A 27359-nucleotide genomic window follows, 5' to 3' on the forward strand; every position below is an offset into this window, starting at 1 on the left:
TTTTTTTTTTTATCATTCTGTTATAGAACCATGGTTTCAGATTTCATGGACTGGTAAAATTTCTTCCAAAAACCTGTTTAGAGACTGACTTAGGATTAATTTCTTTTCCTTAAAAAAATTTTTGTTGTTGTTGGAGGCACAGAGGATCACTAAAAGATATTATACGGTACAAAAAAGAGCCATATTGTATCACCTTTATTTCATATTACAAAGTATGCTTCAATACCAAGAGAATATAGGAAGAACGTATTTAAAGGGGTCTTTAAGTCAGTGTTACTATCCTAGTCATCGATTTTAGGGATAGTGGAGAGAAAGATATATAATCAAAGAAACGATCAAAATCCCATCATAAAGAAGTCTACTAGGAATTACATAGGGCAGCTAGAGACAAAAAGACCGGGACTTCCCTGGTGGCGCAGTGGTTAAGAATCCGCCTGCCAGCGCAGGGGACATGGGTTCAAGCCCTTGTCTGGGAAGATCCCACATGCTGTGGAGCAACTAAGCCCGTGCGCCACAACTACTGAGCCTGCACGCCACAACTACTGAAGCCCTCACACCCTAGAGCCCTGCTCTGCAGCAAGAGAAGCCACCGCAATGAGAAGCCCGCGCACCGCAACAAAGAGTAGACCCCGCTCTCTGCAACTAGAGAAAGCCCGCGCACAGCAACAAAGACCCAAAGCAGCCAAAACTAAATTTAAAAAAAAAAAAGAAAAGGAAAAGAAACAAACAGACCTACTAGCAGGAATTTCATTATTCAGTATTTAAAACTGGTCACTGTTGAGATCCCTCTTGAAGGGTCATTGTTAGTGGCTTTTGGATCTGTTCTGTTCGTTTTGATGCCTTTAAGATTGTGTCATCACAGGCAAGGCTGCTGAAAATTAGCCTCAAGTCGTTAGCTCAGGATATCCAGCCATGGTAGATGCAGCCTGATGTAGCTTCAGCACTTTTCACTTGCAAAATGGCCATTCCAGCTAGGGGACTGTGTCTTAGGAACTACAGAAGTCCTCTTCCTTGCCACTGTTACTCCTCTTGAGGTTGCCAGTGACCTTTGCTTACAGAATTCAGTAGCCTTTTCACAAATATTTGCCCTTAACTACTCTGCAATATTTGACACTGATAACTGCCCGCCCAACTTGGAGTCTTTCTTCCTGCTTTTTGGTTTTTTAACACTTTTGATATTTTTCTCTTTATAAAAATAACGTATGTTCCTCAACACAGCCTATAAGGTGCTTCAGGATCTGCCTGTTTCTCCAGATGAGAGGTCTAGTACTTGCTCTAGATCTTGTTGCCAGTGGGACTGCCCTTTTCTTCATTCATTCTGCTACAGATATGTGGGTCTTCTTGCTGTTGTTTAGTGCCAAGCTTATTCCTATCTCACGACCTTTTTACCCATTCCTTCTGCCTGCAATGTTCAGTTTGCTCCATTGTGTTCATGTTTGCACTCTAGCATAGGCTTGAGCTTTCCCTCTCGCCTCTCCTGCAGCAATTTCCCCCTCCCCTTTCTGAGCTTGTCTATTCATAGCTTCTAATCAGTTTTTCGACTTGGACCTTGTATGCTTTCACTTACATTTTTCTATATTTACTTGCATTGTGTCCTGTGATCAACTTAAACTTAACCTTCCTCAGAATGTCCTCATCATCTTCTCACTTTCCCATCATCTCAGTTTGGTATTCTTTTTGTCTCCCAGGCTGTGGAGATATCCATGATCATGGGCCATTTCCACATCACCACGTTCATTCCTTTGAGGCGTTTCTGCCAATTACCATAATAACTCACTGATTGGTCTTTAGACCTTCAGTTTCTCTTTACCTCACTTCAGGCATATCAGCTACCTGTTGAAGAACCTATGGCAACTCCTGTTGAAGACCACATTGAGTCAGCTTGGTTTGAGAAAAAGTACGTTTAAATTAGACCTTGATCCTGATGAGAATTTTAGTAATTTTTGCTAGTGTTACCTCAGTTGAGTTGTTAAACCTTTCTGGCCCTCAGTTTTGCACAGTTTTTTTTCAGATACACCTTTTAAACACCATTAAAGTCTCAGAGTTGGAAAGCATCTGAGAGCTGTGACCTCCTGGCCAAACCAAAAACCTCTTCTGTTGGTATCCTTTATGAGGACTGGGAACGTATTACTCTTTCTAAGAGCATCCATCCCACCCCAAGGGTGCTCTAATTATTAGGATTTCACAGACACACACATAATTTGAACAAAATCTTTTTCCCTCTGTCTTCTAAACTTATTAGTTTAACTCTACCCTTGTCTATACACAGAATATATACTCTTCTTCATGATGATTTTTCATATATTTGAAAAAATTAGCTGTCATGTTGTGTAAGACTGGACCATTAATTCCCTTTATCTGAGCAGTCATCAGTAAACCTTTGAGTAACCACTGTGTGCATAGAATATGCACTTATTAATGCAAACCTTTGTTTTGAGGCCATGTCTCACTGTTCAGCCATTTTGAGCCTTTAGTTAAAACTCCTATCATATATATTGTAGAATTAGAATGCATTGTAGAGGTTGTCTGCATGAGTCTTTATCCACACTAATGTATCCCTGACAGATAGTTCAACCTCTGCTTGGGTGTTTCAAGGAGTGACAGATTCACTAGACCTCAGGCTGATGGCTAGAAGGTTCTAATGTGACATTGCACTGCCTGCTCGTTCTACTCTGTAAGGGTCCCACTGGATATATCCAGCCCCATTTATTATTACCCTTTAACCTGTCTGATTCAAGCAGTTGACTCATAGTCATCTCTTATACACACTGCTTGATACCAACTCTGACTTCATCCATTGACCAAATATATTGAATTCTTCATATATGCCAAGCTCTATGCTGGACATTGGTGGTAACAAAACACATGCAGTCCCAGCCTTCTTGATGTTTATGGTCCAGTGGGAAGACAGACACAGCTGAAAAACAGGGGCTTCCTTTCAATCTTGCCTAAGGTTTGCTCTATCCTTAGAAACTTCTCTTCCTTCCTCCACTAATTTCTTCCTTTTCTGACCTCCTGTGGTATCTGCTTTCATCACCACACATTTTACATATACTTATATTCCCTGTTTCTTGTGTTTTGTTTTGTTCTGCATCGCCAACTAGATGGGAGCCTCTTGGCATTAGTGAATATGTATTTTACTTTTCTTTCCACCAGAACACCTATCTCAGCATGGAGCCATAGTGGGCTTGAAGTAAGTACTTAGCATGTTGATTAGGAATAAGTTACTTCAGTGAGGCTGAAGGTCCATCAGTGTGGCTAGCCAATGATTGTCCGTTCCAAAGTTGAATGATCCTTCTGTCTGCCACTAGATCCCGGACCTTCTCAGCAGGCTGTTCCTTCTAAATCATAGCATCTGGCACCTTTAAAGGTGGAAGTAGTGATTGACCACTATTACATAAAGGAAATTTACCTTCTAAGATTATACTTGTTTCTGAAGCATCTAATACTTCTTAGAGATGAAGTGCAGTGGCATTTGCAGCAGCCTTCATGTAATGGGTTAGCTTTGTTCTTTATGCTCCACTGACATGAACATTATAAGCAGATCTGGTTGTTTAATGAAAACATGGGTAAAGATAGGATCATATATTTTTTTAGAACTCCTTAGAAATATCAGTCAAACTAGAACTTCTCTCCCACCCTACTCCAGTAGGTAGTTAGGAAACCAAGGACCCAGAGGAGTTAACTCTCTTGATCTAGGTATAAGCTTAGCCAAAATTTACTCTTTGGCTTCTGAGTTTTCCTTAAGGATAATGTTAGAAACATAAGCTTGTGAGTTTGGTCCTATGGTGCTTCTTTTCTTTCTTTTTTGGGGGCTAGGAGATCAGGCTGGGGATAATAAGAGAGTGGACCACTCCTATTTTATACACTGCTGCTAAGGAGGTTAAGCCGCCATGGTGGGTGAGACAGGTTGCCTTTCTTTTGAGTCTGTGTTTCTTCAGAGAGGGTCCAGAGACAACAAGGTATCTGAAATGACTCAGCATGGTACTGTCTCTCTCCCTTTCCCCTTTTATTTTCTCTTTGCCTTCCTGCTCTTCTCTGTCTCCTTCTCCCTTTTCCCTCCCTCTTTCCCTTTCTTTCTCGCTTTCTTTTTTTACCTTTCAGAAAATCACAGCTTTTGAACCCTAAAAGGTCTGGATTGATCATACAGCTTTCTGAAAGGTAAAAAAAAAAAAAAAAACAGGGCATGTGAAGGTTGGCATTGGTGGGGGACAGACATCAGGATCATCTTCAGCTTATTTCTTTCTTTATCAACTTACACCATGCCATTTGTATTCGAATTTAATAACATTGTACAAATGGTTTGGTGGTGTATACGCAGATAAAATTAAGTTTTTAACATAGGCAGTGTATATTTCTAACAGTCAGGGTGAGAATCAGCAGTAAAAATCAGGTAGCAACTAGTAGCAGCTAGTTGGTAGCAACTAGTCCTGAGGAAAAGAGAAGCCCTTGGCTCTGTGTACAGGCATTTGGTTTAGGATTAATCTCACTGGAAAGCTAGAGGCTCCTTAAGATTTTTATTGCTTTCTCCCTGGTTGCTTTTAAAAACATTTCCCAGGCAGCGCTCTGATTTTCAGAACTTATTTCAGATTTAAAAGTTGTCCTTTTAAAATGAATTTCCAAATATTTTACCACCTGGATATTTTATTGCTTAGTAAAGATATCAAAGACTCAGGAATTTTATTTATCTTCTTCCAAAAAATGTTGTCAGTTGTATTTGATGAGTTTGACTACTATGATGAAGGCTTAATCTTTTTTTTGAATTATTAGGACAGTACCAAAGGTAGGAGGGTGCGCCTACGTCTTAGCAGGGGGCCTTCTTGCTAGGACAAGCCCACAGCACCACTGCTTTAACCTCTACTAACTGGAAAATACAGTTAACAAATAACGAGCTACTGCTGGGTGTGTACGTTATAAAAAGTGTTTCCTGGAAATCCGTGAAACGAATTTATACATGAAAGTAAGAGGAGGGCATATTTAAAGGTTATGAAAAATATACTTAAAATAAAGCAAATTAAAAAGAAATACTTATTAATAAACCCCAATAGTTTGAAACATGAGCTAATTTTTTTTTTCCTTTTTAGAAAGACAACAAAGTTGCTGCATAGTCTGCAAACAAGTCTTTGAAAATAGATGGATTTTTAGCTCTTCGTGGTCCTGAGAATTGGTTTCAGTCTTTGAGAAGAATGAAAAAGTGAATTTGCTGTATATTTGTCACCAGCACTGGGTTTTTGTTTGTTTGTTTGTTTGTTTTTCTGCTTAATTTCAAAGATACAATACAGTTAATTTTGGGGGTGGGAGGGAAGGCTCATCTTAATAAATGAGCATTAAATATATTTGGAATAGCAGAAGGTTAAGTAATTTCTTATGTATAGTTAAACTAAAGCAGTACTCCAGTGGAACTTACAAGTATTTTTTCATCACTGAAAGGATTTTTCTTATCACTAAATTGTATTTGGCAATTATTGTGAGTTGCCTGCAGATAGGGCTGTGATACTGTTTTGAGCCACAGAAGGAAGGGTCTGTGTGTCTATGTTTCTGTGTATCTGTATCTTTCTTTTTCTTTCTTTCTTTCTTTCTTTCTTTCTTTTTTTGGAAATCCTGTAATAACCCTTCTGAGGTAGCTTATTTCGTCAATTAATTAGGGTGCTGGATGGTAGAGAATTTTGTCAGTCAACTATGTACACACAGTAAATACTGTTTCTTAGGCAAAGGTAACTTTTTTATATAGTTGTAAAATTCCATTATATTCCATTGCCAAAGAAACATTAAGAACTTTGTATAGCTGTATAAAAAGCAACTAATTTTTTAAAGAATAAACATTTTAAAGTCAGCAAACATACTGTGTCCTTGCAGAAGTTGATGTGCTGAGGAGCAGAGGTATGGGTGGGTCTATTTTTCATAGCTTTTCAGGCTTAAGATTGTTGATTTTGATTTTTTTTTTAAATGTTTGGAACGTAAATGAAGATTTGATACATTCTTTCATTATCTAAAAAGGGTAAATTACTTATGTTCATTGTAAGAACTTTATTTTGTAGTAAATGGCATATCACAGGACTTATCCACAAATAAATATTTTCAGCATACAAATGTAAATAATCATAGATAAGAATGTACTTAGATGATTTTCAAATAAGTAACCCCCCCCCCTTTTTTAAGACAATAAAACTAGGTGTCAGGGCTTCCCTGGTGGCGCAGTGGTTGAGAGTCCACCTGCCAATGCAGGGGACATGGGTTCGTGCCCCGGTCCAGGAAGATCCCACATGCCGCGGAGCAGCTGGGCCCGTGAGCCATGGCCGCTGAGCCTGCGCATCCGGAGCCTGTGCTCCGCAATGGGAGAGGCCACAACAGTGAGAGGCCCTCGTACCGCAGAAAAAAAAAAAAAAGAAAGAGAAAACTAGGTGTCAATTAACCTGTTCTTCCTGATATGCCTGGAATTTTGTTGTGATACCTTGACTCTTTCCATTATATTTCAAGAGGATTCAGAGTGTCAGAAATTATTTTGGCAACCTATAAAATATCATAACACTGGTCCTTAGGCCTGTGACCCACAAATGACTCAGTATAGAGTTCATTGCTAAAATTATTAGTAAATCTTTTTGATATTTTAAGCTATAGTGGAAAAAGAAATCTGGCCACTTTGTGTTTTTATGAAGGCAGTGGAATAAAGAGATCCAAAGATTAAATATTTTTATCTATTTTGATTTTTGTTAACTTTCTCCTTAAAATATTCAGTAGTGATAAAGATATGGAAAATTGCACTGTAGGAGAATTGGAGTATATAAAGGTGGTTGATATTTTTCATTTTAATTTTATATCTTTTGCGTAGCTCTACAAGAAAATGTTTTGTAATTTGGTTTCATTATTAAGGTCCAGTACTTGGCAGCCATAGTTTAGATAATATTGTTTAATACTGTTTGCTTGCATGTTAACAACAAAATCTTTTGGAGGACCCATAAATCATGGCATTGAACACATTTCTGAGGCATTCTGAGCATCAAAGCAAGTGCTATGGCAATACCTGTGTAGACTATTAGAGGTGTCCTGGGCTGATTTGAAAAAAAAAAGAAAAGAAAAGAAAACTGTAAATACCAATTCTACACGCTCTGAAAATATGAATTCATGCATTTTCCAAGCCCTCTGCGTCATTGACTAGGGCATTTGGTACCCCAGTAATAACCGGCAGCATGACATACCTGCAGTGCACCTTACAATATTAAAAAGGTTTTTATTCTAAGACAGAATAAAACTGTTCAATAAAAAATGTTCGTCAAAGTTCTTTCTCTTTAAACACTAATATTTTCTTACAGTAGAAAGAAGTATAGTGAAGGGCATCTTTAACATGTAAGAATGGAATTATGGTCGTGTTTATAGTCCCTAAAATAGCTAAATTAATTTCTCTTTTCCTAGGATTTATACAGTGTTGTGTTTAAAGCTGGAAGCCCTTTCTCCCCCTCCTAGAGTACAGACAGCTCCTGAGTTACAATCCACGACATGAGGAGACTAAGCCATCCAGGCACAGGCCAAGCTGGAAACCTTAGGCTAGAATGCACCCTCTGTGGGCAAGCAGATGCAAAAGGCAAAAAAGGGAAGGGCTGATTCTGCTGAAACTTGTCTTTGGATAGACCATTTCTCTTTCCAGAAGCACGACTTAATGTGAGGGGTAGGGAGAGTGGTCAGGCATGTTAATTCAGCTCAATGGATCTTAATCAGGGGTGAACTGACATCCAGGGAGCATTTAGGAATGAGAAAGCAGGTGTTTTGGTTATCACAATGACTCGGGGACCACCACTGGCATTTAAGAGTAAGGGCCAGGATGGTAAATGTTCTGTGCTATGCTAGACAGTGCCATAATTGATTATCCAGCCCAAAGTGCAGCAGTGACCCTTCCACTTTGAGAAATACTGACTAAAGTCCCTCTACGTGGAAAGACAATGAGTGGGGAATTAATTTTTCCCCCAAAATTTTTAATAAAAACTTTACTAAAGAATCTTTACATGGTACATAAAAGGAAAAGGACCTTACTTGCAGGAGTACTGTCAACATTTTGGAAACTCATTATCACATAGGAATTACCATTTCATCCTGTTCTCTGTCAGTAGTTCATAAATCTCATACCAGAAGCACCTGAGGAGCATTTTTTAAAGTACAAATTCCCATGCCCCACACTTGGAGTCCGATTCTGAAGTTCTGCAGTGAAACCTGGGACTCTGCCTAAGTCCCACAGGTAGTTCTGATCAGCCAGGTTTAGAAAGCCAATTTTAAAACATCACAGCCGACTCATCTAATCTAGCCCCCCTCCTTGTAAGGGCCCTGGTGATGTTTCCATGTTGAACTATTTTATCATTTCTCTGTCCTTCCAAATTCATTATATCTAAGTTGTGACTCCAGCATGAAGAGTGGGAAAGAACTAAATGGAACAGGGGTGCATTTCTGCAGGATAGAATCTAAGGGGAAACAGGAAAATTGAGACTTGTTTCCTCTAGGGTTTGGCTGCTTTGAGTACCGAGGCTCCGTTCCTAGCATATAGGAAATGAATGTGTGGTGTTTCTGTGTCTCAGTTTTACATAGTTTTTGTCCCTGTCTCCATAGGTTGTCAGTCTGAAAGAAAAGCTGCTCTTTCTGCCCAGCCCTGTGGTAATAGCTCACATCTAATCGTGTCTGGATTCATTGTTACAGGATGCCCCTGCCCTAATAGTTCAGAGACTATAAGCTGGTTTAAGTAGTGACAGTGGGGAGAGTGTCACAGAATAAAGTAATGAAGGTGAGTGAGCTCTTAGAGGAGCTCAGGTGTCAACCAGTTTGCTTAGTTTACCTACTTTGACTGTGATTTTAAAAGATGACAAGTATGAGTACAATTGGAATCAAACTTAAGGAAGTAAAGTAGCACCATTAATCTCTGAATCTGGGTGTGCTTAATGGGGATTTGCTCAGAGCAGGCTGCCTTAGCTTCTCCCAGTATAGAGACACTGAGACAACTTCTTGGCATAGGAGCTAGTCAGGTGAGGGAAGTAAGGGAGAGTGTCGCTTTGAGCAGCAGAGACTTGGAGGCCAGCAGCAGCCAGTCAGTCAGCTAGTGTGTACACTGGGAAGCTAAAGATGCAGGTCCCAGGCCCTGCTGTTGTGGGGGTCAAACCAACCTCCTGAGGAGGAGTGACGCAGAAGTTTTTATCCTGTTTTTCAAAGCCAGGGTTAGTAAAAGCGAGCTTGTGGTTTTTGAGACAGTTTGAAATCTGGCTCCAAGAGCACATGATGAGACTATGAATCAAATGTGGTTTCTGTTCTCAGTGATGGTGCCAAGCTGTGCCCGTTACATGGGTGTTCTTTAAATTCCAGTTCTGTTCGTATTTCAACAGACTTGGCTGACTGATAAAAATGTTTTTACGTTTAGCTCATAAACATCAAAATCAACCTGAATCTGATTCTAGTTCATAATGAATGTTGATTTTTAGGGAAATGCTTTAAAATGCACTGGTGTCTGTATTGTGGTTTATAAAAAAAACAAAGCAGCTCTGTGAGGCCAAAGCATATTTCAGTTTAATAATAAGGCTTTCATAGAGTGACTCATAGTTTAGGTGCAGAGAAACAACTGAGAGCGGCCAGCAAGGAGCTCGTGGCCCAGAAAGTCTTGCCTTTGCCTCTAAACTTGAAGAGCAGCCTGGGAGTGGAAGAGCAGAGAGCCAAGAATGCCAGTTTGAGGAAGTGTGAGAAGCCTGGGCCAAGGCAAGATTGTAATGAATTCCAGTAAACGGTTTACAGTCATCCCAGCACAGAGAACAGGAACATGTTTACTAGATGTCTGGAGTGTGCTTCTGTTATCCTGGTACTCACTTAATCCTTATAATCCTTGGGTGCTGGCCTCACGCAGGATTGTTGATGAGAATGCAAATCCCAACATTGCAGTTCAGGATTTTGCTTGTGCTGAAATTGTTTTGTAAATTTCTTTTACTGGGTTAGTTGGGTGACAGTTATCCCTTACTCCATTCCCCAGTGTTTAACAGCATTTCTTTTGTCCCAGAATGGGTTTTGGAGCTTTGCAGATTTCAGTTGACAGAGGAGTGAGGTATAGTTTCATTTTTGTAGAAGTAATACACTGTAAAAAGGATATGGGCAGGATGGAAGATGGTTTTTTTAAAATAGATAAATAAAAGAGGAAAGAAAATCTACCATCCCACCATTCAGGGCTAACCATTGGTAACACCATTTGGCTATATATTCAACCTGGCGTTGTTCTGTACAGGCATGTGCTTTTCAGCAAAAATCGATTCATAGTGTTGTGAAACTTGCTTTTTTCACTTTGTGTATTGAGTAGCACTGTTTTGTTTTAAAGTATGATTATGCACACATAAAAGCACACATATCATGATTACCTATGTAAACAGTACCCAGAAGCCCCCTTAAAACTCCCTTCCAGTAGACCCCACCCCCTCAAGGGTAAGCACTATCCTGACTTCTAACAGCTTAGATTGCTTTTGCTTGCGTTTGTTCTTTACATAAATGGAATTATACAGCATATATGCTTTTGTACTTAGCTTCTTTGCTCAACATTGTGTTTGTGAGATTCATCCATATTGTTGCATTTGGCTGTGGACCGTTCGTTTTTGTTGCAGTATAGTATTCCATTGTGTTAACAGACCATGATTTATCCATTCTGCTGTTGATACCGCATTTGCATCATTTCTAGCTTTTGGCTGTTAAAATAATGCTGGCACAGTTTTTTCCTCCACAAGAGAAGCTGAAGTTAGAGTGGGTAAGAGGAACACTGACTTATACCTCTTAAGGACTTTGAATATTGTGAAAGATAGTAGTGCCCAGCTATGGTGCTGCTCCACACTAGTGTGCTACTGCAAGGAATTTGTAACTAAGAAAAAAATACTAGCAAACCATGATGTGCTATAGATGTAGACATAGGTGTGTATGTTAGAGCAGATGCAGGGTTAATCCTCCTCTGTGGGCCTAGCCTTTTCCCTAAGGACGCTGCTCCACCTACCACCCTTCCCAGTGGCAGCACTGGAGTATTTCTTGCCCTACAAACTATGTTCAGGATGTAGACTTGGTGTCCTTGCTCCCTCCCTTTCTGGTAAAACCCCTACTTACTCCATTCAGGCTTATGTGATCCTCTCACTCTCCTGGTTACCTGATTACTCCCATCTTAAAAAAATTATTCCTGCCTTTCTCTTCCTCTATACCTCCATCCTTCCATATGACTTCATCTGTGTGGCTTACCCATCTGTGTTGGGAGTCCCCAAGATAATCATACTCATGGCTATGATTCTTACAGCAAAAAGATGCAAAGCAAAATTGAGCAAAGGAAAGGGTGTGTGGGCGAAATCTAGAGCAAACCAGGCTCAGACTTTCAGAGGGGACTTTGAAAGTGGTGTCACAGAGTATGTACTTCATTCCCCCAGCAAAGAATTGTTCCAACATATGTGGAATGTTGTCTCCCAGGACAACAAGCTCATCAGCAACTGAGGGCCCAGGGTTTTGATCGGGGTCTGGTTATTTAGGCATCTTCTGCGTGGCACATACTAAAATCCCAGACTCCCAGAAGTAAAGCACAAATACACATCATTGACCGTGCAGTTCAGGCGCAGTGAGCCACCCTTATCAGTTTTGGGAATGATGGAAACCCTCCTCAAACCCTAGTTTTCAGATGTCAGCCAAGGGCCAAACTTGTTAGCAGTCTTTTTACAGGATAGGAGTCAGACCTGCTGTGTTAACTTTCCTGGACCCATCCTACACCCTGGCCCCTGTTCCTTTCCCTGTGACCTTTTCTTCTCACCTCCTCCCACCCAAACCTGTAGACACACCTGGACCTTGTCTGTCAACCTCAACTGCATCATCTCTGAATCATGGATTTAGACACCCTACGCTTTGATCTTCCAACTGGCTTGCTCAAGAAATAATAAGTACATACACACATAGAGTGACCTAACCACTCCTTTGCTCAGTAACTGCGTTTAGCTTGGTGCAGACCTCCAGGTCAGGAATCTTTCTACTTTGGATTCATTAGCTTCCTTCTTTCTTCTACTTTCCCTACCACCATCTCCAACCAGCCTAGACTCCTTGAACTATCATTATCTTACAAATAACCTTAAACTCCCTTGCACCTCTTTTGAGCTTTTTGTGCTCTTGCCTAGAGAAACTTCAACCCTGAAAGCATCCAACCACCCACATGTTCAGTATTCACTCAGAGGGTTGTGTCCTGCGGAAGAGAATCACAATTGAATACATTAGTACCACTGTAGATCTGATTACTGCTCTCTCCTGGCCCTCAGCATTGCCAGCAAAACTTAGTACTTTTCTGTAATCACCTCTCTGTAGTCAGCAAATGGCCCTGCTATCCATTTCAAAGAGAACTAGAAGACAGTGGATGGAAACTGCCTCAGGCACTCACCACACTCTCTAACATATGCATCCAGCCTTTTCCTGGCTGTCCTTTAAAAACAGAGAAAAGATCACGTAGCAAAAAACTGCTTGTGCTCTGGCTCCCTAACTCCCACCATTCCCGTTACTGAATTACCTCTTTCTCTGTGTCTTCAACTTCTTCCTTGATAAAGGATCCTTTCCATTCGCATTTAATTATAATGCTAGCATATTATATAGCATATTAATGTGTTAGTATTCATATATTTATATACACAGGTGTAACTTGGAGATATTGTGGGTTTAGATCCAGACCCCAGTAAAGCAAATATCACAATAAAGTGAGTCACATGAATTTTTTTCTTTCCTAGTATATAAAAGTTAGATTTACACTGTACTTTTGTCTATTAAATGTGCAATAATAGCATTATGCCTAAAAAACAATGTATGTACCTTTATTTTAAAATAATGCTGTTGGGAAAATGGTGCCGATAGACTTGCTTGATGCAGGGTTGCCACAGAACTTCCCATTTGTAAAAAATGCAATATCTGCAAAGCACAATAAAACGAAGTATGCCTATAATTGTAACTATGTAGCATTTATTATTAGACTTCTTTTTAAAGAAAATTATCCTTGAATCCTACATCCTACTAGTTCCTCCTTAGCTCTTGAACTATCTAGATGCCTGATCCCCCTTTCACTTCTTAACCCACTTGTTCTACTTCATACACCGCTAAAACAGTTCTTGGTAAGGTCACTAATGATCTCCTGTGAGCCTTTCAAAGTTTTCCTCTCTTGCTTGTTTTACAGAAGCATTCCATACAGTCTGCCTCTCCCTTCTGAAAATACTCTTGTCTTCCTGGCTGCCCGATCCTCGGTCTGCCTAACTCTAATTCTTCAGTCACCCCATTTTGAAATAATAATGTTCCTCAGGGTTCCACTTGAGCTTTTTTTCCTTCTCCCCGCTGCTCCCCACACACAACACTACCACAAATTATGCAGTGGAGTTTCCCACATTTGGGGAAATCACAGGGGTCAGCACATCTGGAAAAGCTTCACCCTGGGAAAACCAACTTTGTGATCTTGTTATCTCTCCTGCCAGATAAGTTTGCTTTTTTTCCCCCCTCTTTTTAAGCTGCGTACTCTCTCTAGCCTTAACTACATGGAGTTATTCTCACATTCACTCATCTAGCACAGATCTTTTCTGAGTCTGGATCTGACTTTTCCTTTGGCCGAGCCGCAAGGCTTGCGGAATCTTAGTTCCCCGACCAGGGATTGAACCTGGGGCCACAGCAGTGAAAGCGCTGAGTCCTAACCATTGGACCGCCAGGGAGGTCCCTGGATCTGATTTCTTGATACCTGTGCTTGGAGGTCTTATAGTAGCCTCTCAACTGTAACGTTCCCCAAACTGAAGTGGTGATGTTCCCTCTGCTTTTCTTCCAGTGTTCTTGATCCAGTTATGTAGCAACACCATCTACTAACCCGACTGTGCTGGAAATGTGTAAGTCACCTTTGACACTCCATTTATCTTCAGTTCTGCACCAGCTTCAAGCCTGTTACCAACTTCTATCAATTCTTTCTCTTTTTTTTTAACTTTTATTTTATTTTATTTATTTATTTTTGGCTGCGTCAGGTCTTTTTTTTTTTTTTTTTTTTTTTTTTTTTTTTTTCTTTTTGCGGTATGCGGGCCTCTCACTGTTGTGGCCTCTCCCGTTGCGGAGCACAGGCTCTGGACGCGCAGGCCCAGCGGCCATGGCTCACGGGCCCAGCCGCTCCGCGGCATATGGGATCCTCCCAGACCGGGGCACGAACCCGCATCCCCTGCATCGGCAGGCGGACTCTCAACCACTGCGCCACCAGGGAGGCCCTGCGTCAGGTCTTAATTGTGGCATGTGGGATCTTTCGTTGTGGCGCGCAGGCTTCTTCCTAGTTGTAGCACACAGGCTCCAGAGCACGCGGGCTCAGTAGTTGTGGCGCGCGGACTTAGTTGCCCGACCAGGGATCAAACCTGCGTCCCTTGCATTGGAAGCCCCTGGGAAGTCCCAACTACTACTTTCTAAATATATCTAATACCTCTTTTATTTTTAAAATGTTTAATTATTTTGGTAAGAGATGTGTATGCATGTGTTTTAATCTGAATGCTTCACAAAGGCTTATAATGAAAGCCCTCAGTCATGCTAACAATCAATCATCCCTTGCTACCCCTAGTCTTTTGTTTTTAGTTTTACTGATTTTCTGTGGAAAAGGGGAAACTATTTATTCAACAAATCTTTATTGACCCCTTATGTAGAAGAGGTATAGTTCATTTGCAGGGTAAGCAACAGTGAACAAAATAAACCTTGGAGCTTGTATTCTGGGAGGAGAGAAATGAGTGAAATTTATATAAAGTATGTTAAGAAGATGCTTAAGGGAATTCCCTGACGGTCTAGTGGTTAGGACTCAGCGCTTTCACTGCAGGGGCCCTGGTTCAGTCCCTGGTCGGGGAACTAGGATCCTGCAAGCTGTGTAGTGTGGCCAAAAAAAAGATGCTTAAGTTCTATGGAGAAAAAGCCAAGAAGCGGGGGACAAGAAAGGGTGTGTGGGCTTGAGGGTGGATTGCTGTGTGAATTTAAAATAGGTTAGGAAGCTGACATTTGAGAAATGACTCAAGAAGCTGATTGGATGTTCAAGCAGAAGAAATTTTAGCTGCAAAGACCCTGAAGCAGGAGTGAACCTAGTATTGCTGGAGTGGAGTGAGGGAGGAGAGGCTTGTAGAATGTGAGGTTAGAGTGTCAGTGGAGACTGGACAGGGAAGGAATAGTGGAGTCCACTGTAACGATTGTCATTTGTTCCGAGATGAGAAGCAATTGTAGGGTTTTGAATGGAAAAGTGACAATCTGACTTACATTTTAAAAGATTCTCTGGGACTTCCCTGGTGGTCCAGTGGGCGAGACTCCGCAGTCCCAATGCAGGGGGCCCAGGTTTGATCTCTGGTTGAGGAACTAGATCCCGCATGCATGCCGCAACTAAGAAGCCCGCATGCCACAACTAAGAAGCCTGCATGCTGCAACTAAGACTCCACATGCCGCAACGAAGATCCTATGTGCTGCAACTAAGACCTGGTGCAGCCAAAATAAATAAATAAGTATTTAAAAAAATCATCATCATCATCTCTGGGGAATTCCCTGGTGGTCCAATGGTTAGGACTCAGCACTTTCACTGCTGTGGGTCTGGGTTCAGTCCCTGGTTGAGGAACTAAGTTCCCGCAATCCTCGAGGTGCAGCCCCCCCAAAAAATTGGCACTTCTGCTACAATTGTCAGTGAATCTCTTCCAGATGCACATCTTTGGATTTAAAATAAATAAATTTAAAAAAATAAAAAGAATCTCTGGCTGCTGTGTTGAGAATAAATTACTAGGGAGGCCAGTTAGGAAGCCAGTGCAGTAACCCGGAGTGGTTCTCCCTGCTCCACATATGTAACAACATATGGCCTAGCCTTCCAGTACTGAATCTGCTGCAGAGGCCTTTGTGGTTTGGTCTCCTCAGTGGATTGTTCCTCTGGCTGAGGCTTTAATGTATGCATTCAAACAGTTAAAAAATAATAGGATTTCCAATGAAGAGCTGTTTCCCTTTTCTCACTGTCCCTCAGACCTACAGTTACCCTCTTCACATGGAGCCAGGTTGTTTCCAATTTTTGCTAGTCCAAGCAGTGCTGGAATGACCCTTCATGAGTCATTTCACAAATAGATGAATGTATTTGTAAGATAAGCTAATAACTGGAGATTCTGGATAACTGGAGACATAACTTCATAATTCTAATAAATATTCCTATGTCCCTTTTGATAGAGATTATAGCAATTTACACTTCAACTGGTTTTTCAGGGTGCTTATTACCCTATATGGTCACCAGTACGGCATTAGCAAACTTTTGAGTATGTTTGCCAGTCTGATGAACGAAAAGTGTTATTTCAGTACCCCGTGCATTTCACTTTGAGGGAGGTTGAACATTGTAAAATGAGTTTGGTATTAATATTTCCTTTACCGTGAACTTTTTATAAATATTCTTTATTTGTCTCCTCTGATGTTAGTGTTCTTGGTTATTTACAGGAGCTCTTTTTTTTATTAAGGGAAAAAAGTTTTTCTTTAATTCAATAATACCTGTGCATAGTTACTACAAATGAAACAAAATAGTATAGTTTGTCTACTTCTCTTCCTTAAAGGCAAATACTATTAACAGTTTATCTGTATTCTTCCAGAAAGTGTCCCTCTCCAGATCGTGTGTGTATGTATGTGTGCGCACCATACCCACGTCCCCCCTTTTGTTAATGTGTCAGTAGGAAGAGCCTGTGTAAACTGTTCTTTTTTTTTTTTTTTTGCGGTACACGGGCCTCTCACTGTTGTGGCCTCTCCCGTTGCGGAGCACAGTCTCCGGATGCACAGGCTCAGCAGCCATGGCTCATGGGCCTAGCCGCTCCGCGGCATGTGGGATCTTCCCAGACTGGGGCATGAACCCGTGTCCCCTGCATCGGCAGGCGGACTCTCAACCACTGTGCCACCAGGGAAGCCCCTAAACTGTTCTTTACTTTGTTATTTTCATGTGTTTATTAACTACGGACCTCCTGATATATAGATTTACTCTCTTAATTCCCCCCATACACACACACAGAAATTCACACATCCTTGCTCTGTATCCTCTTAATATACTTACTATAACACTTAATTACGGCTAGTAATACTCATTACAACTAAGTAAATATTTTTTATGGATGAGCCAAGTAGTACAAACCCTGTCTGTATTTCCTTTTTACAGAATGTTTTATTCTTCTCACCACTAAAAATTGCCTTTTTTTCACATGTTGGTTGACTTTAAAAGCTGAAAACCAATAATATTCTGATATGATTTTATAAGAATTCTTCTGCACAGAGCTAAGTTATATGCCTTCTCTACAGTTCTAGAACCATAAATACTGTACCTTTCAAAAATATATATTACTATGATCAAGATTAAATAAACTGGATTCCATCAGTTTCTTAAGATCATCTACATTTTAATTTGCTTCATGACTGGACCTTGCCTTTTTTCAATTTTTAGATTGTTTTTCCTTTATCTTTTTCCTTTTTCACATTTAATATATGCAAAAGGATGTGTGACCCATAATATGAGTAACTGAACCTGTCACTTAACCCAAAAACTAGAGCATTACCAACAACCTGCATCTATGTATTACCACTCCCCTATTCCATTTCTCCTTCACCCAAAAGGAAACCACTATCCTGAAGTTTGTATTTTATCTTGGTTTGGTTTTTGTTCATGATATTTTTCCATAGAATTTTTTTTTCTTTTGACTGCACCTAGCGGCATGCAGGATCTTAATTCCCCGACCGGGGATTAAACCCATGCCCCTTCACTGGGAGCATGGAGCCTTAACCACTGGACCACCAGGGAAGCCCATCTGTAGAATTTCTGATTGGCTCTTGCACGTGTGTATTCTCTTGTGCTCTCTCTCATATCTTCTATTAATTGGAATCTACTCCATTCTTCTTGAGCTCACCAATTTTCAGATCTCATTTAGACCACTTTTTCCTTGGACCATTATTTTCCCTACAGCTTTTCGATTTTCCTGGAGTTTCTGAATGTTCTGTTTTGCTTGTATTTGTTGCCTTCATCATATAATAAAGTTTTTCCAAACTGTTAACTATCATTTGATTTAGTTTATGAAGTCTCATTTTTTTCCTAGAGACTATTGTACTATAAACTTTCGCCATTCTGCGAAAGGTTATACAAACATGTTGCTTTCGAGATCTTCAGGAAACTTAGGATCCTGGGATTTCTCTTCATTCCTCTCCTGGGTTAGAGTCACAGTTTCCTCGATGCCATGTTTTCTATTTTCTTGTTAGAATTCTTACTTAGGGAGCTTTCTTAAAAAGTATACAGGGCCAGATAGTAAGTTCTCTGTCACATCTTCCTCTTTTTTTTTTTTTATTTAACAACCTTCTAAAAATATAAACATCATTCTTAGCTCAATTGCTGACTGTTCATCTTACATGCAGTGGTACTAAGTCTGATGCCAATTTGATTTTTTTCCCATGATAGATGACGTGTTTTTTCCTCTTTTTTGGGGGGTGGGGAGGGGTGCGGCATGGCTCGTGGGAGTTCCCTGACCAGGAATTGAACCTGGGCCACAGCAGTGAAATCGCTGAATCCTAACCACTGGACCACCAGGGAACTCCCATGTAGACCCTTTTGACTTAAAGATTCGTATCTTTCCTTTAGCTCTTTCTCTTATTACTTCTTAGATAATTTCTTTGATGTTACCCACCCTGTTCTTTCACTAGATCTCCCTCTTACTCAAATGTTAAAGCTGTCCAATCGAGGAGGACTTCCCTGGTGGTTCAGTGGTTAAGACTCTGCGCTTCCACTGCAGGGGACACGGGTTCGATCCCTCATCAGGGAACTAAGATCCCGCATGCTGCACAGGGCAGCCAGAAAAAAAAGTTTTTTTAATAAATAAGGTAGGGCTTCCCTGGTGGCGCAGTGGTTGAGAGTCCGTCTGCCCATGCAGGGGACACGGGTTCGTGCCCCGGTCCGGGAAGATCCCACATGCTGTGGAGCGGCTGGGCCCGTGAGCCATGGCTGCTGAGCCTGCGCATCTGGAGCCTGTGCTCCGCAGTGGAAGAGGCCACAACAGTGAGAGGCCCGCGTACAGCTAAATAAATAAATAAATAAATAAGGTCAAAATTAAAAAGCTGTCGAATCGAAGCTTTGTGTTTCTTAGTTTTTTTTACCAAGGTTGTTAATCTTGGTAGTAGACTTCCTGTAGTAGACTTTATTCAAATATCTGACAATTCTTGGTTATCTCTTATTGGAAGGAAGCAGAAGAGTTGCCCTGGAGCTCTGGGTGTGGCCAGGATTTGTCATCTGACAAATGCTCGAAGTTGTGATCTTTATCTTTGAGGTCTCTGAGGGCTTGTTCAGAGGTGCCAATGTTTCCAGATCCACAGAAACACTGTACCTGCAGGAAAGAGTCTTCCTTGTACTTGTTTGTTTTTCCTAGGAGTGTGTTGTCAAAGTATAGGTCATTCCAGCTGCAGTGAGAAACAAGATTGTTCACGGCTTGTTGTGCAGACAGACCTTAGATTAGTTTTCCTGTTTTCAAGCCCCCTTCTCACGCTTGCCCTCTGTCGTACCACCTGCTTCAGAGTCTGAAGCATTTCAGAGTTTCGGGCAAGTGGCTCCTCCTGCACAATAGCACCCCCGGGTGTGGTCCAGGTGGCAGCACCCTCTGCTCTGCCGTGGGTCACCGCACTTCTTTCATCTGCTCTAATCAGTCTAGAAATTTGTTGAAAAAATACCTCACAGATTCCTCCCTGCCCAATTCTACTTATATTATAAATATCATCTTAGTCATTTACTGACAATTTAATGTAGTCTTAAAGGAAAAGGTAAAATTTGTAGTTGGTTTACTGTCTTTTTTTTTTTTTTTTTTGTGGTTCGCGGGCCTCTCACTGCTGTGGCCTCTCCCGTTGCAGAGCACAGGCTCCGGACACGCAGGCTCAGCGGCCATGGCTCACGGGCCCAGCCGCTCCGCGGCATGTGGGATCTTCCCGGACTGGGGCACGAACCCGTGTCCCCTGCATCGACAGGCGGACTCTCAACCACTGCGGCACCAGGGAAGCCCTGGTTTACTGTCTTGAACCAGAAATCTATTTCCCTCTACTCGAGTGTGAAGCACCGTCAACCCTTCCCCGCCCCCGCCCGCCCCACCGCGTTGGGTCTGTTGCTGTGCGCGCGCGGGCTTTCTCCAGTTGTGTCGAGCGGGGGCTACTTTTCATTGCCGTGCGCGGGCTTCTCACTGCGGTGGCTTCTCTTGTTGCGGAGCATGAGCCCTAGGCGCGTGGGCTTCAGTAGTAGCACACAGGCTCTAGAGCGCAGGCTCAGTAGTTGTGGCACATGGGCTTAGTTGCTCCGAGGCATGTGGGATCTTCCCAGACCAGGGCTTGAACCCATGTCCCCTGCATTGGCAGGCGGATTCTTAACCACTGCGCCACCAGGGAAGTCCAGCACCATCAACTCTTGCCTGTACTACTGTAATAACCTCTTCGTTGGTCACCCTCTACCCATACTACACTCTTCCAAACCATTTTCTATGCAGTAGCCAGAATGAATTTTTGGGAATACCAATCTGACTGCCAGGTTATATCACGTGTCTTAGAGAAGGCATCTAATATGGAGGCCTCAAGAGATTGTGTCCTACTGGAAATGGTATCACTACAACTATGGTCTGAAATGGATGTGATCATGGTGTCAAACAGCCAAACACATGCTGCTCGCAAGAGCCAACCCCTAAGCAGGGCCTCTCTCTCCCCAAGGCCTCAGTCCTGGTCTAGGCCTCTGAGTCACAGATGTAAAAATAAGTCGCAGGGCTGCGAGCTACCAGGGCAGCAGCGCACCTCTGGTTCTGTGGCTATAGCTGGTGTTCAGCAGCAGTGAATCTGTGTCCAGCACTGCTACCGCTCCGGACAGCCTGGAGATCCAGCTCAGCTCCCGCAGGGACTAGGCCTTGGAGCTGCTTGTAACCTGGCACTGGGTTTATCTGTAGTTGTGAATGATCAGAACCTCAGGCCTATTCTCTGCAAGTATCTAAAGGGCTTCTTGACAAAGCAAGAAATGCCAAGCCTGTCCATACTTCTTATATCCTCTCCCTGGATGTGTTCCTGGGTCAGATGCCTCTCTGTGTCTGGTTTCCAGACTGTCAGTGGATTTGCTCTTCAGCTTTCATCATCCCAGGTCATGACTTATGCTCAAAACATACCTAGTGTCTAAGCCAGCTTACTTTTTTCTTTCAGCTGCTACTTGGTTTAAATCTGGAAATCCTGCAGTCTTCAGACTTCCATTGAACGGAGATAGGCCACTGTCCTGGTGTCTATTCCTAGCACAGTCAGAAGATAGCTGCTTTTTCTTTTCCCAGGAATAGAAAGGAACTGTCAGACATGCTCATTTTTGCATTATCCCAACTTGAACTTCCCTTGTTCTCACTTAAGGAGGCAGGGAAGTATAGAACCAATATTAGTGGGTGCAAGTTATGTCTGTAACAGACAGCTACAGATGACCTGGCAATGATGAGCCACAGAGACTGTTGGTGGAAAGGCTGGCAGTATCCCAAAAATTGCTGGCATGAGCCCCAGGGTACCTAATGGAGCAGGCTGACATCTTTTCACATTGGATCCTCTCTACACACCCCATGAACAAACTGGGTGTGCACACAGTCTTCAACCTTTCAAAAAGAGATTTTAAAAACTTAGGATGGGCTTCCCTGATGGCGCAGTGGTTGAGAGTCCGCCTGCCGATGCAGGGGACACGGGTTCATGCCCCGGTCCGGGAAGATCCCACATGCCGCGGAGTGGCTGGGCCCGTGAGCCATGGCCGCTGAGCCTGCGCGTCCGGAGCCTGTGCTCCGCAACGGGAAAGGCCACAACAGTGAGAGGCCCACGTACTGCAAAAAAACAAAAAACAAAAAAAAAAAACAAAAAAAACCTCAGGAAATTGGGAATAGATGAGAACTTTCTAATCTAATAAAAGACATTTACGAAAAATGTACATGTAATGTAATGTACATTACATGTAATGGTGAAATGTTGAACTCTCCTCTTGTGACTAGTGTCAATTAGCATCACTTCTATTCAGCATTGTATTGGCTGTCCTAGCTAGTGCAGTAAGGAATGAAAAAGAAATAAAGGTATAAAGATTGGGAAAAAGAAAACTATCATTTTTAACATGACACAGTGGGGTATGTATAAAATCCAAACCTATCTACAAACTGCTGCAATTAATAGGTGAATTATCAACAGCTACAAAAATTGCTTGTTTCTATGCACAAGCGACAAGTAATTAGAAAATGAAAAGTTAAAATATTACCATTTATAATAGTACCCCGCCAAAAAATCAAATATCTAGCAATCTAATGAAAGATATGCAAGACCTCTACACTGGAAACTACAAAACTACAAAACATTTCTGAGAAAAAATAAGGGCATATATGCAAGACCTTGGAGTAGGCAAAGAAGACAGAAAAAGTGATAACCATGAAAAAAAGTGATAACCATGAAAGAGAAATTGGACTTCACTAAGACTAAAAATTTGTTTTATCAAAAGATATCAAGAGAGTGAAAATGGGAGCCACAGCCTGGGAGAAGTTACTTGCATTATGGAATATTAGCCATCAAAGGGCTCATAATACAGAATATATAAAGAATTACAAATCAGTTTTTATTAAAGGACCAACAATTCAATTTTTAAAATCTTGAACAGACAATAAGTTCTATCTAATAAATATTTAATAAACATATGAAAAGGTTTTTAATACTTTTTGTCATCAAAAAATGCAAATTAAAACCACAAGGAGGGAATTCCCTGGCAGTTTAGTGGTTAGGATTCCGCACTTTTACTGCTGGGGCCCGGATTCCATCCCTAGTCAGGGAACTAATATCCCCAAGCCGAGGGGTGCCGCCAAAAAAAAACAAACAAAAAACCCACAATGAGATGCCATAAAAGACCCATGATGTTGGGACTTCCCTGACAGTCCAGTGGTTTAGACTCCATACTTCCACTGCAGGGGGCACGGGTTCGATCCCTGATTGAGGAACTAAGAGCCCACAAGCCGCGCAGCCAAAAAAAAAAAAGACCATAATGTGAAGTGTTGGTGAGGACATGGATGAACTGAGCATTCCACACTTTATTGGCAGGAGTGTAAATCGTTATAACCATTTTGGAAAACTAATGGGCAGGATCTACTAAAGCTAAATATGTATATTTATGACCCAGCAGTTTCACTGTTGGGTACATACTCAGTAGAAGTGATTGGCTTATGTCCACCAAAAGACATGTAAGAATGCTCGTAGTGTAAGTCATAATAGCCAAAACCTGGAAATAAATGTCCAACAACAGTAGAATGAATAAATAGTGGTATATTTATCAATGGAATACAGTGAAAAAAAAAAAACTTGCTCTACACGACATTAATAAATCTCACAGACATCATGATCAGTGAAAGAAACCAGACACAGAAGAGTATATACCGTATGATTACATCTACATGAAACTCAAAAACAGGCAAAACTAACCTTGGTGATGGAGATTAGTAGTTATATTTGGAGGAGGTAGGGCCTGCTAAAGTGTTTATATCTTGATTGCGGGTGTGGGTACAGTACGTAAGTGAAAATTTAAACTGTGCACTTAAGACCTGTGTATTTTATGTCAATTAAACATCAAGATAAAAGATATATGGAAGGGGACCTTAGATTCTCTGCATTGCTCTGCCCTCTGAGACCACACAGAGACCCCTGAGTGTCTTGATAACTCCCTCTGCCTCTGCCCTCCCCACCCCAGCGCTATGGAAACACAAATTTTTGCATCAAACTCTCCAGCGATTTCCTGTTTCTCTTAAGAAAGTTTCATCCTTCCCAGCCTGCCTTATATGATCTAGTCCCTGGGGAACTACCCTTAACTTTCCCTTAGTTCCAAATTCCAAAATGAGTCAAATTCCAAAGGCCTTTGCAATTCCTTTCACCTGGAGGTCTCTTCCCCAACTAATTGCTTCTCATTCTTCAAATGTCAGTTTAAACATTACATTTTCAGGACCTTCCAGAGTGTGTTAAGTTCTCCTTGACTAGTTTTCTTCAATGCAACATGTCCTCACTATGCTTGCATGTCTATGTTTTACCTTTGTCATTTTTGTTTGGGGAAGGATCACTTTTGCCTTATTCACCACTCCATTCCCAGTACCTGGCGCCATGCCTGGCCCGTGGTGGGTGCTTAGAAACTTGTTGAATAAGTGAGCAAGTTACTTTATGAATGCCTGCTGTTTGCTATATGCGGTGCCAAGTGTTGGAGATACAGTTGGGTATGAGATGAATATCATAGAAGTTCACAGTCCAAGAGGGGCAAAACTTAACTGTTTTGTGAGATAAATACCATGACTGGGAAAATATAGCATTGGGGATTTCAGAGAAGGCTTCCTGGAAGAGGAGGTCCATGATCCATGCTTTCAAACAACTTAAAGAGCCCCACAACCAGAGACCTGTCCTGAGAGGGGACCAAGCTTGTGATAGCTTCTGGACTCATGGTTCTCTTGGATTTGCCTGTGACTATGACTGTGCAGATGTGGAAACTGCTAATTTGATGAGATCACAGGATTTTTGAGAAGTAATCTCATTTCTTCTTACTGATCTGATAGGCTTTATGTGAGATAAAGTTTCACTTTCAGCGTTCTCCATATATGTTTAAGGCAACCTAGCTCCTTTTCAATAAGCCCAATCTCCCTTTTTTTTTTTCGGGCCCCAGCAGTGAAAGCGCCAAGTCCTAACCACTGGAATCACCAGGGAATTCCCTCCTTGGTGATTCTTATAAGTGTTGGCTTATAAGTCAAAGGTGGCTTTTAGTTTCATCAGCTCCTTCTGAGAACCTCATTGTAGTCTCAGAACTGGATAGAGCTGCCCAGACTCATTTGTTGCAGGGCAGAGTGAGCATGGTTCATTATTTTGCACTTTAACAGCAATGTTTCATGGCAATGAAATCATTGTAGGTTAAGAGCCAAATTTTAGTTTATAAACTCAGCCTTTTCTCAAATATTTCTAGTAACTTGGCTTTAAAATGTTATTTGGTTCTGCCCAGTTTTGCCCCTAAATGGAAAGCATGAATATTTGGCAGCTGTGTGGCTTAGGGTTAAGGTTAGGCACAACATTGCTGAGCAGTGAGAAAACTAGAGGTCTGGGCCCCAAGCCCATTTCTCCCTGTGGAGTGAATGGGGAGAAACCCCTTTCACTGTTCACCACTCACACACACTGCTCTCCTACCTGGCTGGAACACCGGGTGCCCCGAATTCCACAGGGGAGGCAGCCAGCTGTCTGAGAACGGGAGTCCGATCTGTGTGGTCCTACCATCCAGCACGTCCATCAAACATGAGCTGAGGGGACTTCCCTGGTGGTGCAATGGTTGAGACTCTGCACTCCCAATGCAGGGGGCCCGGGTTCAATCCTTGGTCCGGGAACTAGATCCCACATGCATGCCACAACTAAGAGTTTGCATGCCACAACTAAGGAGCCGGTGAGCCTCAACTAAGTAGCCCGCCTGCTGCAACTAAGACCTGACGTAACCAAATAAATAAATAAAAAACATGAGCTGAGTATCCCAGATCTCTTGGGAGGGAGTCTAGGCTCTGTGACCAGGGCCCAAGGTTGTCAGGTCAACATTGACACCGGAAACTCAACCAGTGGCAGCTTTACTGTCCCTGCTTGCTACAAATTGAAGATCCAATTGAGATGCCCTAAATGAACTGCAACTAGGGGCAACCACGTGTAAAAATCTCTGGAGGCCTAAACAAGTTCAAAGTCGTCGGGTCGGAGGACTCTGACATGATGTGTTGAAGAAACGGAAGAAACAACACAGCCCCTGAGGCGCTCCTTCCCACGGAGCCCAGCGGGAGCAGACAAGCTGCAGGGTGGCAGTCTGTAAGTTACTCCCAGGCATCAGGACTGCTGCCAAGGACAGCCATTCTAGTGGCCACAGTGCTCTTTTTGTTTGGGCTAATAAATCCGCTCTTGTTTCAGTGACAATGAGTTGGGGTTATTACATTTTGATAACCAAAAGGAGAGTCCACCCACACGCAGGAAAGGGGACAGAGTTCTGGTTTCTTCAACCAGATGGACCCATCTGGGGGACTCATGCCCCTCAGTCTTGGCCCCCTTGTAGATTTACAAATCTGAGAGAATGCTCATAAATTTAATTGTTCAGAACTCCAAGTGTTCAAGTTTGAACTCTTTACAAGGCCACAGAATCAACTCTGCAAACTACCCTCCCGCAGTTCTTGGGAGACACATCTTTCTGGACCAAGACCACAGCATAGACCTGAGCTAGGGTGGTGCCCATCACCAGGTCGACATACTGGAAACTGAGGAGAGCCGGACCTTGGCTGTCTATCAGCTATAGAATGGACTGGAGCTCCCTCTGGTTTTCAGGATAACTTGACCTCAAGCGGTGCAGCCCTTCTGGCTCCACCAGCACCAGAACCTTGCCTGGTTCCCTCCGCAGCACACCTTTCCCTCCTTTCCTGGTCATAAGTCCTTGGATCCCTGACAGTCTGTGAGTCCTGGAAAATATCCATCTCCATTGTGCAGAACTTCACAGCTGATAACTGTGGTATGCACAGCCTCTAGGGTGGTCCCTAGTGCATCCAGCAGCTCCCCCTCCCCCACCCCACACACATCCAGACCCCTCTGCTTCACCACACCCTGGAGAGCCCTCAGGGAGTCCCCCGGCAGCTCCCCCTGCCTGCACGTATCTTACATGTTCGCTAAGGTGGTACCAGGCATCCTGTCCTGGTTGCAGGGGAAGCGGCCTGGAATCCTGGGGTCCAGCCCACCCATCAGGTATCTCCCAGGCTCCTGGCCAGCCCCAGACCCTCAGAAGGGTCAAAGGCAACCTGGGATCTGAGAGGTGGGGGTGAGACAGAAGCAGACGGCTCAGCCTGGCAAGGGCTTCTTGGCCACAGCACAGCCATTTCCAGCCAGTGGAGGGTGGAAATGGAGAAAGAACAACAGGATGCTCAAATGGTTACCGGGAAAGGGAGGGGTGAGGAGCGACTTCCTCAGGGAGACGACCTGGAGACTGGGGCAGAAGTTTCCCCTTTGGCACATGACCCATGCTGCCCTCACCCCCTTTCCTGCCTGGGGCACACCACCCAATAGCCTAGACTGGCCTTGCCCCAGGTCTCTCCGTACTCAGCAGCCAGCCAGTTGCTCTGTGCCCAGAATGTCTGGCCAGCCCTCTCCAGACTGGCTCCCAAATCCTGTGGATTCTGGAATGCAGCTACCCTTCCTGGGGCTCCCAGCCCATCTTGCAGCTTTCACATTCTGCCTGAGGGAGACCAGTGAGGTAAAGGAGAAAAGTTACTCTCCAAACTCAACCCCATTGCCCCTGCCCACCCCCTCCCCACAACCATCACCACCAAGAACACTCG

General features: G+C 42.6%; 1 protein-coding gene across 4 annotated transcripts in view; it reads left to right on the forward strand.

Annotated features, from left to right (window-relative positions):
* LSM14A (LSM14A mRNA processing body assembly factor) overlaps positions 1 to 12949 on the forward strand; it is a 54834-nt gene extending 41885 nt beyond the window's left edge. The window contains exons 10-12 of one of the 4 annotated variants that reach the window (XM_082607751.1): positions 1821 to 1897; positions 3157 to 3193; positions 5085 to 12949. In XM_082607751.1, coding sequence (XP_082463877.1) covers positions 1821 to 1897; positions 3157 to 3193; positions 5085 to 5108 — 138 coding nt within the window. In that variant the 3' untranslated portion in view covers positions 5109 to 12949. The remainder of the gene's footprint in view (positions 1 to 1820; positions 1898 to 3156; positions 3194 to 5084) is intronic. The other 3 variants (XM_082607752.1, XM_082607753.1, XM_082607754.1) reach the window with 3 other exon arrangements.
* Positions 12950 to 27359: the final 14410 nt, after the last annotated feature.

The sequence above is a fragment of the Mesoplodon mirus genome (genome assembly GCF_964341445.2).
Source record: "Mesoplodon mirus genome assembly, chromosome: 19".
NCBI lineage: Eukaryota > Metazoa > Chordata > Mammalia > Artiodactyla > Ziphiidae > Mesoplodon > Mesoplodon mirus.